Here is a 15,962-nt window from a genome sequence, read left to right as displayed (position 1 = left end):
GGAGTGGATGAATGATGCTCCAAAACGAGGCTAAGGCTGAGGCTAGCCTTCGGGCCGATCCTAACAAGGCCTTGGGAGCGGCTAAGCAGAAAATTCAGGACCTTAACACCAAGTTGATAGAGGAGGAAAGGGGGAGACAAAGCGCTGAGGCCAAGCTCAAAACTGATGAAAGACAGGCTGAGGAGCAACGCAAGAAACTGCATTACACTGAAATAGAGCGAGCCACGGCCTAGCAGGAGGTCCTGGATCTGAAGGTGGAGCTAGCCAAGGCTAAGGATGTAGCTCAGACCATCAAAGAGATGGCAGAGGCCTCGGCGTAAGCCTCCTACAACCAAGGGGTAGAGGAGACCGAGATCCGATTGGCATAGGAGCTTGCCGAGGTCTGCAGGGACTACTGCCAGATGGTATGGATGGAAGCCCTGAATGTGGCAGGAGTCCCAGGTACCTCAAAGTGGAGGAAGCTTGAGAATGTGTGGTATCCTCCAGATATCCTCGCTGCTCCAGCTGCTCTTCCACCTCTAACTGCCCTCGAGCCTTCTCCCCTCGAGCAGCTCTCTGCTGCCCAAAGCTCTCTCCTTCCCCCCAAGGTCTCCACAGGGCCTGAACAAGCTGGTGATCATGGCCAAGGGGCTGAGGCGGCCTAGAGCAAAGGGGCTGGCCAGTGTGGTGCTTGTATAGGAAAGAAGGGTAAGGGCAAGGAGGTTGAGTCTTTGACAAAGGTCAAGGGACCAAAAGCTCCTCTTAAGCTCAAGGAGACCGATGCTAAGTCTAAGAAAGATCCCCCTCCCCCTCCCAAGGCCAAGGATACTGTGGCCAAGTCCAAGGAAGATCCCCCTCCCAAGGCCAAGGATGCTGAGGCCAAGTTCAAGGAAGATCCCCCTCCCAAGGCCAAGGCATAGCTTTAGGATCCCTTTTATTTTGCTATTGTAATTATGATTGTTTGGTTTTACCTTTCTTCTCGGCAATTTGCCTTTATCCATGATGTAATTATTACTTTAATCAATGGAAAGACTTTAAATTTCTGTTCTATGCATGTTCCTTTTTATTTGGCGTATTTATAGTTGGTTAGCTGTACCCTTTACTTTACCTTTTGTTGAGGTTTTTAGGTGAATAATTCCTCGATGGGCGAACAACCTTATTTTAACAATAATAAACGCTGAGGACCTTGCTGTTTACTAAGACAAGATAGGACAATGAAAGTGATGAGAGAAAATGACTAAGTGTTAGTACTGGAAGTTGTGTAATTAATAGGAAAGGCCTGAGTCCTTAAGAGCAAGTAGAATACCTAGTAGGAAATGAATGTCTTACCTTAAAAGCACCTTAGTGTACCCTCAGAGCATCTTGGCTTAGGTCCGGGGTGAGCCCTTATTCTCATGTGATGATGCCCACGCTGGAGCTCCACCTTGGGTAGATTTACTAAGTGTTAATTCCTTTAGGGCAGGCAGTTCGAGGGTTCAAGTAAGTAGTGGAGAGTGTTAATTTGACTAAGGCACAGGGTATGGGGGTCAGGCATAACCAAAGCTCTTGTTTAACACTTAGAAAATCTAGATAAAATATTAATTTACCTGTGGCCTGGCCGAGGTTCTGTTTAGCACTTAGAGAATTTAACTAAGGAGTTAATTTACCCAAGGCATGGCCGAGGTTCTGTTTAACACTCGGAAAATGTAGCTAAGATATTAATTTACCCAAGGCATGGTTGAGGTTCGATGTTAAATTACCCAAGTCATGGCCGAGGTTTTGTTTAACACTTAGAAAATGTAACTGACGATATAGGACAACATTTAGAAAATGTAGCTAAGATGTTAATTTACCCAAGGTATGACTGAGGTTCTGTTTAACACTTAGAAAATTTAATCCAAAATAGGTGGTTTGAGGGATAAGGCTTGACAAAGGTAATTGCATAATGTAAGAAGGGTAACGTATAATGTAATAGACGATATAGGACAACAAAGACTTTCATTAATAATAATACCTTCGTAGGTTATTTACATTCCAAGGACGTGGTACAAAATTTTCATCTAAATCTTCAAGATAATAAGCCCCTATCCCAGCTACCGAGATGATGCTGTATGGCCTTTCCCAGTTGGACCATAACTTTCCCCATGCTGGGTTCTTTGCAGTACCCAGAACCTTTCTCAGCACCAAATCCCCAGGTGCTAGTGGCCTTAGCTTGACGTTTAAGTCATACCCCTGCTTGAGCTTATGTTGATAGTAGGCCAGTTGGACCTTGGTGTTTTCCCTTCGTTCTTCAATCAAATCCAAGCTCTTCTTTACCAGCTAATCGTTGTTGCTTGAAGTGAAAGAGCTTGTTCTCAGTGTTGGGAACCCGGAGGAATTATGGCCTCAGCTCTTTAAGTCATTGAAAAAGGTGTTTCCCCTGTGGATCTGCGAGGCGTAGTCCGATACTTCCAAAGGACATGCAGCAACTCCTCCACCCACTTTCCCTTTGCATCATCCAACCTTTTTTTCTTGAGTCCATTGATTATGACCTTATTGACAGTCTTGGCCTATCTATTTCCCTGTGGATAAGTCGGGGTGGAGTATCTATTTATAATGCCCAGGTCACAGCAGTACCTCTTGAAGACCTTGTTATCAAATTGAAGGCTGTTGTTCGAGATGAGGGTATGATGAATCCCAAATCAAGTAACAATGTTTTTCCACACAAATCTCTTGGCGTCCACATCCCTGATATTTGATAGGGGCTCGGCTTCAACCCACTTGGTGAAATAATCAGTGTCGACCAGAAGCCATCTCCTGTTCCTTGCTGCCTTAGGAAAAGGCCCCACAATATCGAAGCCCCATCGTGCAAAGGGCCAGGGAATAGAGAGGGGGTTGAGAACACCCCTAGGTTGGTGGATGTTTGGGGCAAACCTCTGGCACTGGTCACACTTCCTTACATATTCCTATGCTTCCCTCTGCATACCCGACCACCAGTACCCCTGTGTGAGAGCCCTGTGAGACAGAGATCTCTCGCCTGTGTGACTCCCACAAATTCCTTCGTGTAGTCCTTATAGGAGAGGTTCTACTGTTTCAGGATGTACGCATAACAAGTAAGGCCTAGAAAAAGAGCGTTTATACAATTTTTGGTCCTCGAATAGCCAAAAATGGGGAGTTTTCCTCCGCACCTTATAAGCCTCCCCCCTTTCTTCAGGTAAGATGTCGTCCTTAAGAAATGACACAATAGGATCCATCCGGCTGGGCCCTACCCTAATTTGGTGAAAGAGGACCCTCTCTCTTTTACCCTCATCCGACCTGTATAGATCTTCAACTAGGATAACCAAAGGCAAATCTTGCGCCGAGGAGGTCGCAAGGGTAGCAAGGGAGTCAACATGTGTGTTTCTGCTCCTCGAAACTTGCTGCAGGGAGAAAGACTCAAACTTTACCTGCAAGAGTTTAACATGGTTCACGTAATCCAGCATTCTTTCGTCTTAGGCTTCTAGCTCCCCCTTGACTTGCCCAACGACCAGTCTCGAGTCTGAAAACATCTCCACTGCTCGCCCTCCCATCTTCCATACCATTTCCATTCTGGTCAACAGAGCTTCATACTCTGCCTCATTGTTTGTGGCCGAGAAGTCTAACCTTAAAGACTTTTCAATGGTGATCTGCTCGGGAGATACAATAACTAGCCCCCACTCTTGATCCCCTCTGATTAGTTGCACCATCTACGTACACCAGCCATGGCGAAAGCACCTGTACGGCGACCATCCCAACTGATTTTCCATCCATGTCTAGCCTCTCCTTGTTTTCTACTGGTGAAGGTTCAACGAATTTGGCCACCAAGTCCACTAGGATCTAGCCCTTCATGGAAGTGCGTGGCATATACTTGATGTCGAAAGCTCCTAGGATTGTCCCCCACTTTGCAATCCTCCCCGTGTAATCCACTGCCCGAAGCAGTGATTGAAGGGGGAGTTGGGTTAGAACCACAATTGCGTGTGCCTAAAAGTAATGTGGGAGCTTTTGCGTAGCGTGCACTACTGCCAAGATGGCCTTCTCCAAGGGTAGGTAACAGACTTCTGCCTCTTGTAGTGATTTGCTTACATAGTAGATTGGCTTCTGCACCCCATTGTCGGCTCGCACCAATACCACGCTCACTGTGTGCGACGCTACTGGGATGTAGGCGAATAAAACTTCCTCCTTCTCAGGTTTGGACATAATAGGTTGCCGAGAGGGATATTCCTTCAACTACTAGAAGCCGAGGAGCATTCCTTTGTCCATTCAAATCCCTTCCACTTGTGCAGCAGCTGGAAGAAAAGTCGGCACCTATCCGTTCATTGAGAGATGAATTGGTTCAAGGCGGCGGTCATTCCTGTCAATTTCTGGACCTCTTTAGGGTTCCGAGGAGGCTGAAGGCTACAAATTGCCTTAATCTGATTAAGGTTGACCTTAATCCCCCGATGGGTGACTAGGTAGCCTAGAAACTTTCTGGAGCTGACATCGAAAGAACACTTTGAGGCATTGAGGCGCAACTTGTGTTTTCTTAATACACTAAAGATACTTCTGAGGTCATTTACTTGCTCGAATTCCACTTTACTCTTTACTACCATTTCGTCTATGTAGATTTCGATACATTTGCCCAGCTGTGGTTCGAATATCCTGGTTATCATCTTTTGATAAGTGGACCCTGTGTTCTTCAGCCCAAATGGCATTACCTTGTAATGATAATTCCCTATAGGCGTGACAAAAGAAGTCTTCTTATAATCCTTCAGGGCCAACAGTATCTGGTGATATCCCTAGAAGGCATCTAAGAAGCTCATTCGAGAATGGCCCGCGGTTGCATCTACTAGTTGGTCTATCCGAGGCAGAGGAAAGGGGTCTTTCGGGAAAGCCTTGTTCAAATTCGTGAAGTCCACTCATGCCATCCATTTCCCACTTTTCTTCTTTACCACTGTAAAGTTATTTAGACCCCTTAAACACACAATTGGATTAACCTAGTTAACAAGCCAAGTTAATACTTAGTCCAAATTCCAGATCTAGGTTAACACAATCATATAATCATATCAATGTAAAGTGTGGAATATAAAAACACAAAGATATGATGACCTAGGAAAACCAAACCGATAAAAAACCTGGGGAGGATTTAACCTAGCTATCCTCAAGTTAAACCTAATCCACTGTGAAAAAATCGAAGTTTGTACAATAGCAACTTAAACCACTAACATCCTATTGCTACCCACCAGTAGAAAACTTACTGACACGACCACGTTCAAGCTTCGAGACCACGGACTCCTTCTTTCTTGGATTCTCCAGCAAGCACAAGCACTCCCGCTTTTATATCTTTAAGCTCTCAATGCAGCAACTGAATGATCATCAAGCTCTCGAAGAAATCTCCTTCTTGATAATCCTAAGCTTGTGTGAAGGCAAGCACCTCTCAGATCTTACAAGAGATTCACACAAATAGCAATATGAGCAACCTCAAAAACGTGACTAGGGTTTGCCTTTTATACCTAGGGCAAAACATAAAACCCTACACATCATATGGGCTTAGGGCTAAGTTGGAAATTCTGCAGAAAAAACAATCTGCACGACTTTCGATCGGTCGAGTCTAATTCTCAATCGATCGAGCCAAGCAGAAATGCACAGTAACTTCTACAGTTAACTCGATTCCAGCTTTACATGAATGACATACTTTGAGCAAGTCTAAAACAAGACTAAACACTTGTTTTGATCATGGTTTACCAACAATACACATAAGAGTTCTAATACATTAGTTCCTAAGTACTTAAAACCTAACAAACTCCCCATTTGGCAATTCGTGACAAACACAACTAAAAGCTCAAAGTTTACAAAGAAAATCCCTTTACAAAAAAAATCCCTTTACACAAAAATGCCCATTATAACAAATTCAATCCTAACTACTATCCATCAGTTGCAAGTGTAGACAGCAGCTCAATTGAATCAACCTGTATATTTCCTGAAACACTAAATAAAACGCATAAATGTATGTGTGGAAAAAAAAAGTACACAAAATAAAAATCTTGATTTCACAAAACACAAAATATAGACAAATATCAATAAATAACTCATAGACATAAGTCAATAAGCAGTGAAACAAGAAACATATATAAAAAAATGAATGTATCTCCCCCTAACAAAAATACATCAAGAGCCAAAAATGTAAATACAAAATGAAGCACCTAGATACAATCTAATCTCCACAGGCTCACAAAAACAAAGTCTCAAACTCTCCAAATCTCCCCTTAACTAGATACAAACTACTCCCCTTTTTTGTGACGGAATGCCAAAGAGCAAATCAGAATCCATCATCAAAAGGAGGTGGCGAAGACTAACATCTAAGAAGCGCCAAATCTGCTTGCAAAGCATGGATCTCATCAAGGATGTCCACCAAAATCTGACCGTGAGCCGCCTGAACGGTCACGACAGACTCCAAAGTACGACGAATGTCAAAGTCATCCGAAGTAGATGGTGGAGGAACATCAGCAGCAGCAGCACCTACAGGATCAGCAGACTCTTCACTAGAAGAACAACCTGTAGAAGAAGAAGGGGGTGCGGTACCAGAAGTCTCAACAGGAGGACGTTTAGAGTGCTCTCTCATCTGAGCAGCTCTCTGCCTAAGAAAAGTGGCACTTATGGGAGCAATAACGTGTATGGGCTCAGAAGCAAGGAAGTCAGACAAACCTAAAAACAACAAAATCCGATGAATGAAAATAGGATGAAAAAGAGCATGAGCAGTAGAGGAACTCCTATAAACTTCGTTCAAAGAACGAAGAAACAGATGAGGAAAACTAATAGGAGCATTCGTAACAAGAGCATACAAAAATGCACATCACTCCAAAGGAATGGTGTGTAGATGAGAAATAGGCCACAAGGAATGACACGCTATCCTAAAGATAAGATAGATAGACTCAGTGAGCTCAGTAGAAGTGATCCGAGGATTAGAACCCCACCTGATAGAAGTACCAGTGATGTATGACATGATGTCGTCTAGGGGAGGAGACATAGTATACGGGTAAACAGGATGCTAAACAATAGGCACCCCAAGTTATTTAGCCACTACCGAAGGGGTAATGGTGTACTCATCACCACGAATCCAGCTCCTCACAAGAGTGCCGGAATCATAGGAGTGAATAGAGAGGTTCGAATAGAACTTTCTAATCAAGATGGTTGGAGGGGGGGAATCAAAATCTAGAAGTGGCAACTAGCCTCGACGCTCAAAGTTTGCCCTAATAGCAGGATCAAGCTCATCTAACAGAACCCTACGCTTAGCCCAAATCTTTCAGTTGAGGTTAAGTTTCTCAAAGGTCTCTTGGTGCTTAGCACTCAAGAATCTGTCACTCTCGAAGGAAGGGGCAGAAGAAGAGGAGGATGACCTATTGGTTCTAGTCTTCCTAGGCATGGTGCTAGGATAGGGACAGAGACACAAGAGAAAGAACAAAACAAAACACAAGGGCAGACTGCAAGTTAGCACAAATAAAAACTATATGATACATGAACATATAAATGTCATGATGCATGCTCTAATGTAGTGATAACAAGTTCAATTTTTAAGTTTAGAGTCACAAAATTGGCTTGAGCATAGAGTTTAAAACATAAACTCCAAAATTTTGAAAAAACACTTGTAAATTTTTTACTCAATTGACCAATTGATCATCATACAAGTTAGATAACAGTTTATAATGATCAAATGCATCCAACCAACAAGCCAATTTCTTCAATCAAACTCAATTTGAACAAAAACCCCAATTCGGATAAATACAAGCCCTAGAATTTTCAATTCTTCACAAAACACCAATTTGATCAAATTAAACACCATATATCATGATGATAACATTGTAACACAAAAACCCATTGATCAATTTGAGAAAATAAGGCTTGAATCATTAAAAACCCCAAAATCACCCTTAAATGCATGAAAATATGCATGAGACATGAAATAAAATGCAAAAGAAAGGGTATAAAGGTCTTACCGGCCTTGGGAGAGAAAAAACCTTGCAAAAAGAACGGAGGAAAATGACAAAAATTTGGATTGGAGCCTTGACCGAATCGTATAGAGAGAGAAAAAGTTGAAAAACTTTTGAAAAGTTAAATGAATACGTGAAAAAGAATCATTTTTAAAAAAGTCTCTACACGATTTTCGATCTATTGAAAAACAGATTCGTTTAGTCAAAAATGCTTCAATTGATCGAAAACCAATCGAGCACCGATCGAAACAGACGGAGCTTGACCAAAATTTTAATCGCAATTTCAATCGATCGAAAAACAGGTTCGATCGGTCAAAAGTTTGGAAAAAACAGTTTTTGAAAAAATAAAGCAATTTGATGCAAAAACTCCTCAAAGCATTGATATTTATGAATAAAATGCATGAGTATGAGATGAAATGCCTTTCAAAAACACATGTTTTGAACCCAGTTTTCCCAAAATTAAGATTTTCAAACATTTTCCTTGAATTCTCAAGCATCAAATCTATTTTGCATAAAACTCAAGGCATTTTCAAACTTGGTTGGTCAGACCAAAAATACACACAATAACATGTACAAAGTTTAGCAAAGAGTAACTTGTGTAGTGTGTACAACTAGCAAAAACTTGAGATACATGTGAGGTGATATGTAAGTGGAAGTCAACCACAAAGTCTACAAAATTCATCACAAAGAATTTGAAAGAGACTATCACCTAAAGAGTTACATCATATAACTCCCACATCTCCTAGATCATAAGCTTGCAATCATGTAAGTTTCTTGATTTTGCCACATAATGTACACACAAATTTTAATTTGTTCAGAAACTTATTAAAAAATAGTCGGGATAATGTACATACTAATTTTATTTATTTGATTTAGCATTAAGTCCAATAATGTACATACCAATTTTAAGCAATTAAACTGAGGCTACACCTTATATTCTTTTTGTGCATGTGCTACACTTTCTCGAGCACAAAATCTTATGATATGAACTAAGGTGTTCATGATTGGCTAGTGAACAGTGGTGAGATGGTTATTTATGCCTTTCTCAAAAAATTCAAGTCCGACAGTCAAAGACATGTGACTTCAAGATCAAGACAAAGTAATCAAAAACTACAAACATCTTCCCACACAACATGCACTACAAAGCTTTAACTAGTAGAGTGCATGAAATAAGCTCATCCAAGCTAAACAAGGTACATAGACATGTTATGTGAAAATAAATTGACCAACCTTGTTTTCAAAACTAAGAAAATAAATGCAAAACACATTTTGCTTCCCTTTCTTTTTCCCTCTTTTATTTTTATTTTTATTTTTATTTTTGTTTTTTATGAAAATAACAAAAACATCCTAGAATGAAATGCATGAATGTTATGCAATGCAAATCCTAGAAAAAACAAAAAACAAGAACAGAAAAAAAAATGGTCGCAAAGAGTAGAGCAATGAAGCACAAGGGCCATGTCAGAAAGACTCACTTAGATTGAGCCTTTTGCATCCAAAGTCTTTTAGATGCACCTTGAGCATTGGAGTTCTTATTCATATTAGAATGATTTCCAACTCCAGAATTGGAATAAAGGTTTAAAGCCTTCACCAACTCACCAATAAGTACCATAAGAGCTTGTGCTTGAGGCACATGTACTTTTGGTTTGTTTGCTCTCTTAGCAGCTTGAAACTTGTAACAGTTTGGACGAATGTGCCTAGACTTTCCACAAAAATGACAAACCCATGCAGGCTTATCATGTGTCTTGTTCTTAGAAAGGGTAGACTTCTTAGATTTAGACTCTTTCAGATCAACCCTAATCTTCTTGGGAGGTGAAACTTCTATGGGTTTGACAACCTCACTCACAGGGAGTTCAGAAGAAGAAGAAGGAACAAAGATTGTGGAATTAGGTGCAGACACATTGATGCTTTCTACAAAACCTAAACCAGTTTTTTCGGAAGGAGACTTTTGAACACTCAACATCTAATCAAGTTTGGAACTAGTAGACCTATTTGTTTGTTCTCTAGCAACAGATAGATCATGTTCCAAAGATTTAACTTTATCAAGCAAAAGCATATTCTCAGTCTTTACATTATTCAAAAGTTCAGTAGCATCAAACAAATTCACAAGCAAATTTTTCTTATCAAGCTCAAGAGATGCAATTTTCTTTAAGCCTAATTCAACACTCATAGCATCCTTTGCAGCAACTTTGCAAAGTTTATTGTAGGCTTCTTGAAGATCTGCATCCTTAGAGAGTTCCCCTTTAAAAGGGTTCTCTTCAACAGTCACACTTTCATTGACTACAGCAGTAGCAGTGAAAGCAATGAATTTTCCATCCTCGTCACAACCAGACTCATCATCAGAAACTTCATCATCACTAAGGATTACAACCATAGCCTTACCCTTAAACCTATAGAATGTTGGACATTCAGATTTCATGTGACCATACCCTTGACATCCAAAACATTGAGGACCCATAAAATTATTAGAAGATTGACCTACTTTTTCTTTAGATTTTTCAATTTTGTTAACCTTAGTGGGATCATTCTTCCTAAAGTTTCTAGGTTCATCAATGTTTTTACCTCTTGCCCTTCTGTTGCTATTTCTAAGGAAACTCCTAAAGTTCTTGGCAAGGTAAGCAATCTCTGTATCAGAGAGCTCATCATCAAATCCACCAACATCAACATCATCAACAGACTTAAGAGCCATTGATTTGGATTTGCTAATTTTGGGTAGGTCCAACTCATAGGACTGAAGAGATCCTACAAGTTCATCAACAGGGATGGAGTCCACATCCTTGCCCTCAGTGATGACAGTCATTTTGGGTCTAAAATCTTCAGTTAAAGATCTAAGAATTTTCCTAACAATTTTAGGTTGATCATAGATTTGACCCAAGTTGTATGCAGAATTAACAATGTCATTTAGTTTAGCATAGAATTCATTAAAAGATTTATCGTCAGACATCCTAATGCTTTCAAATCTAGTTGTTAATGGTTGCAACTTATTGATCTTAACTGCCTTTGTGCTTTCATGCACAGTCTGGAGGATATTCCACGCAGTGTGAGCAACCTCAACATTTAAGATTCTCTTAAATTCCTTCATAAAAACAGCATTAAAGATAGCATTCATAGCTTTACTATTGAAGGCGACTGCTTCTTTCTGAGAAGTTTGCCACTCCCTCACAGGACAGTAGTAGGCTTCTCCCATCCGTATTCAATGGAGTTCCAAACTCTCTCATCAATGGATTTCAGGGAAGCTTTCATCCTGACTTTCTAGTAAGCATAATTATTCCCATCAAAGTGAGGAGGAATAACAAGAGAGTGTCTATGTTCCATGACAACAAGGGTCAAGGATCAGCTCAGAGATCAAAAGATCTACACACAAGAGCTACCCGCTCTGACACTACTTGTAAAGTTATTTAGACCCCTTAAACACACAATTTGATTAACCTAGTTAACAAACCAAGTTATTACTTAGTCCAAATTCCAGATTTAGGTTAACACAATCCTATAATCATATCAATGTAAAGTACGGAATATAATAACAAAAGATATGATGACCCAGGAAAATCAAACCGGTAAAAAACCTGGGGAAGATTTAACCTAGTTATTCTCAAGGTAAACTTGAATCTACTATGAAAGAATCGAAGTTTGTACAATAGCAACTTAGACAACTAACATCCTATTGCAACCCACCAGTAGAAAACTTACTAACACGACCACGTGCAAGCTTCGAGACCACGGACTCCTTTCTTGGATTCTCCAGCAAGCACAAGCACTCCCGCTTGTATATCTTTAAGCTCTCAATGCAGCAACTGAATGATCATCAAGCTCTCGAAGAAATCTCCTTCTTGATAATCCTAAGCTTGTGTGAAGGCAAGCACCTCTCAGATCTCACAAGAGATTCACAGAAACAGCAATATGAGCAACCTAAAAAACGTGACTAGGGTTTGCCTTTTATACCTAGGGCAAAACATAAAACCCTACACGTCATATGGGCTTAGGGTTGAGTTGGAAATTCTGAAGAAAAAACAATTTGCACGACTTTCGATCGGTCGAGTCTAATTCTCGATCGATCAAGGCAAGCAGAAATGCACAGTAACTTTTGCAGTTAACTCGATTCCAACTTTACATGAATGACATACTTTGAGCAAGTCTAAAACAAGAATAAACACTTGTTTTGATCATGGTTTGCCAACAATACACATTAGAGTTCTAATACATTAGTTCCTAATAACAACCACCACCGTGTTGGCCAGCCATTCGGAGTAGAACACTTCTTTTATAGCTCCAGTCTGTTTAAGTTTAAGTACCTCTTCTTTGACGGCATCGAAGTGTTCCCTAGATGAGCACCGAGGTGGTTGCTTTTTTGGGGCGACAAATGGATTAACGTTTAAATGGTGGCAGATGAAGTTTGGATCCATGAAAATACATCAACATTTCTTCTGAGAAAATCCACTAGCTCCTCTTTCTCCTGAGGAGGGAGTTGAGCATCGACTTGAAAGAACTTCTCCTCGTCATCCCTAACGGTAATCTTTTCCAGTTACTCGCCCTCTACCTCACTTCCCACCACATCCGTGGATAGCACTGGCACCTTTAATTGCTATAAACCCTGCCCGTCAGGGGCCGAGGGCTCTATTTCATCTTGATGTCTAATCGCAGCCACCAAGCATTGTCTGGCCATAGACTAGCTTCCCACCAGCTCTTCGATCCAATCCCCTGAGGGATACTTTACTTTCAGTTGTAAGGTGGAGGGGACAGCTCCCATGGCATGGAGCCAGGGCCTCACCACAATGGCGATATAAGGGGAGTAGGCATCCACAACGATGAAATCCACCTCCATTATTTCTGATCCCGTTTGCATGGGCAGTCTGATTTGCCCCTTTGGGATAACAACATTTCCATCGAAACCCATTAGAGGGGAGTTGTAGCTAGTTAGGTCTTCTGGCCTTAGTCTCAGCCCCTTGTACAGATCGGGGTACATGATTTCTGTGCCCCTGCCCTGATCTACCAGCGCTCTCTTTACGTCATATCCCTCGATTCTTAGGGTGACCACTAAGGCGTCATCATGCGGCTGTGAGGTTCCCACTTTATCCTCGTCGGAAAAGCTCAAGGCTGGTCGGACTCCCTCTCTGCTTCTCTTTGGACCAGGGGTTAGGTCTTCGGTAGTTGTCTGATCTATGGACATTACCCTGGAGGGAAGGGAACCGGTTCTGCCCGGAGCAGCGAAGATTACACTAATTGTGCCTAATGGGGGTTTTGAAGAGGCATCTCCCTGCACTCTTGACCCGGGCTGGCCGCCTTGCTTATTAGGCTGATACAGGAACTGCTTCAATTTTTCTGCCCGCACCAGCTGCTTTAGATGGTTCCACAAAGTCCTATAGTCCTCGGTGGTGTGCCCACACTCTTGGTGGTATTGGCAATGGAGACTCTGTTTGCGCTTCGTGGGGTCTCCCGCCATCTTATTTAGCCACTTAAAGTAGGGCTTATTCCTTATTTTTTCCAAGATTACACCAATTGTGCCCAATAGGGAGTTTTAAAGAGGCATCTCCCTGTATTGTTGACCCGGGCTGGCTGCCTTGCTTATTAGGCTGATACAGGAACTGCTTCAATTTTTCTGCCCGCACCAGCTACTCCAGTTGGTTCCACAAAGTCCTACAGTCCTCAGTGGTGTGCCCACGCTCCTGGTGGTATTGGCAATGGAGACTCTGGTTGCACTTTGTGGGGTTTCCCACCATCTTATTTAGGCACTTAAAGTAGGGCTTGTTCCTTATTTTTTCCAAGATTACACTAATTGTGCCCAATGAGGGGTTTTGAAGAGGCATCTCCCTGCACTCTTGACCCGGGTTGGCTGCCTTTCTTATTAGGCTGATACAAGAACTGCTTCAATTTTCCTGCCCGTACCAGCTACTCCAAATGGTTCCACAATGTCCTACAGTCCTCGGTGGTGTGCCCACGCTCTTGGTGGTATTGGCAATGGAGACTCTGGTTGCGCTTCGTGGGGTCTCCCACCATCTTATTTGGCCACTTAAAGTAAGGCTTGTTCCTTATTTTTTTCCAGACCCGGTGCACGGGCTCTCGGAACACGGTGCTAACGCCCTGAACAACAGTCGGACCTGAAGGCCCCACGAAATCCCTCTGAGTCCTGTTGCTATTGTATCGGTTCGACCTAAAATTCCTCCTCTCTTAGGGGATAACGTTAACCTTTCCCTTTCCTTGCTGCTGGTCTTCCTCGACCCGTTTGTACTCATCGATGCGATCCATGAGCTAGCGCACAATCCCCACAGGTTTTCTCGTCAGGGACTTCCTCAAGTCGTGCTCGGTGGGCAGGCCAACCTTAAAGGTGCTTATGGCCACGTCATCAAAGTTTCCCTCAATCTCATTTAACATCTTCCAGTACTTGCCGGAATACATTTTTAAGGTCTCCCCCTCACGCATCGCCATGGATAACAGTGAATCCAGAGACTGGGGAACCCTGCTGTAAGTGATAAAACGGGCCCCAAATGCCTGAGTGAGCTCCCTAAAAGAGCCGATGGAGCATTCCCTCAGGTTGCTAAACTATCTCATCGCCATGGGCCCCAAATTGGAGGGGAACACCCTGCACATTAGGGCCTCATTTTTGGAATGTACAATCATTCTCCAGTTGAAGTGGCTCACATGCTCCACGGGGTTTGTCCTACCATTGTACATGGTAAACGTAGGTTGAGTAAATCGGCAGGGAAGTTTTCCTACCTCGATTCTACACGTGAAGGGCGACTTGGAGATTTGGTTCAATGCTCTGCTCATGGCGTCATTCCCCCAGCCTTCTCGGGATGAGCCCCTATTTCTGCGCCTATGATGGCGCTCCTCTTCCTTTGAAAAAGATTCACTGAGGGGGGTCCTTGATCTGGGCCTGTAGCTGCCATTTTGGTCGTCCTCGAAAGAGTTATTAGAGTGCGAAGGAGTCCTTTTTCGCCTCTCATTTCACAGCCTCCTACGGAGGTGGTCAATTTCCCGTTGCATACTTCTGGTATTTTCCTCGTGGGAGATGTAGCTCCTCCCTCGAGATTGGCTCCTGCTCGTATGTGTGGTATGCACGCTGACCTCTCTATCCTTTCCTCGTTCACAGTTAACGAAGTGATCCTCGCGCTGGGAGCCGACAGACTCCTCTTGGTTTGGCCTCGGCCCTGACCCCACCATGGCTAAACACTGAACATCCTAAAAGCTCAAGTATATTCTCACAGATGGCGCCAATTGCAAGGACTAGATTTAGCGCTTGAGCCCAAACGAGTGGAGGACCCAGGCCCCAATAGCCCAACACAACGAATTTGTTAGAGAGTGGACTCCTAAACTAGGCTTTCATGGATGAGATAGTGTTTACCATGGGCCAGGAATAACAATGAGACGAGAAAAAATAAAGGGCTATCACCAAATTGAGAGGGATAATTCTCCTCGGACTTATCCGAGGAGGTTCCGTTCTTGAATATATCACTATCAGACTTGTCTACAATTTCCTTTCTTCGTGCTACAGTATATTTCTCTGCTGTTTTTCCGATCCCTTCCCTCCAAGGGGCCTTGTACCTTATATAGGCCATTTTGGATGATCTGTCCTTCTAGTAGCCTACAACTCAATATTTTTTTATTGGGGGTGAATTTTGATACATTCGTTATTGGATTAATTACATCTTCTTCTTATATCCTCCATGCATGCAAAATTTCTAGAAAATTAAAGATCTATAACTATGTCATTAATAGATTGTTTAAATTGCAAGTTTTTGTAGTTTAATATTATGCATAAAATATAAACTTATAGATCATATAATAAATAATATCCGATTGATACAAAATTTGACATGTATATTAAGAGCGTAAGAACGTACAATTCAATGATTAAGGTTACAACTTTACTCAATATCTTTTTATTGGGGTGAATTTTGATAAATCCGTCATTGGATTAATTACATCTTCTTCTTATATCCTCCATGCATACAAAATTTTTAGAAAATTAAAGATCTATAACTATGTCATCAATAGATTGTTTAAATTGTAAGTTTTTGTAGTTTAATATTATGCATAAAATATAAACTT

At 41.9% G+C, this 15,962-nt stretch overlaps 1 protein-coding gene across 1 annotated transcript; it reads right to left on the bottom strand.

The window, feature by feature from the left end:
• Positions 1 to 12,582: 12,582 nt before the first annotated feature.
• On the bottom strand, positions 12,583 to 13,356 carry LOC142623259 (uncharacterized). Its single transcript, XM_075796653.1, has one exon. It carries the CDS (start codon positions 13,354 to 13,356, stop codon positions 12,583 to 12,585), a length of 774 nt encoding a protein of 257 aa, XP_075652768.1.
• Between the last annotated feature and the right edge of the window lie 2,606 nt (positions 13,357 to 15,962).

Source organism: Castanea sativa, chromosome 1 (assembly GCF_040712315.1).
Source record: "Castanea sativa cultivar Marrone di Chiusa Pesio chromosome 1, ASM4071231v1".
Taxonomy (NCBI): domain Eukaryota; kingdom Viridiplantae; phylum Streptophyta; class Magnoliopsida; order Fagales; family Fagaceae; genus Castanea; species Castanea sativa.
Note: the sequence above shows the minus strand (reverse complement) of the source record. Positions and strands in the feature narration are given on the sequence as shown.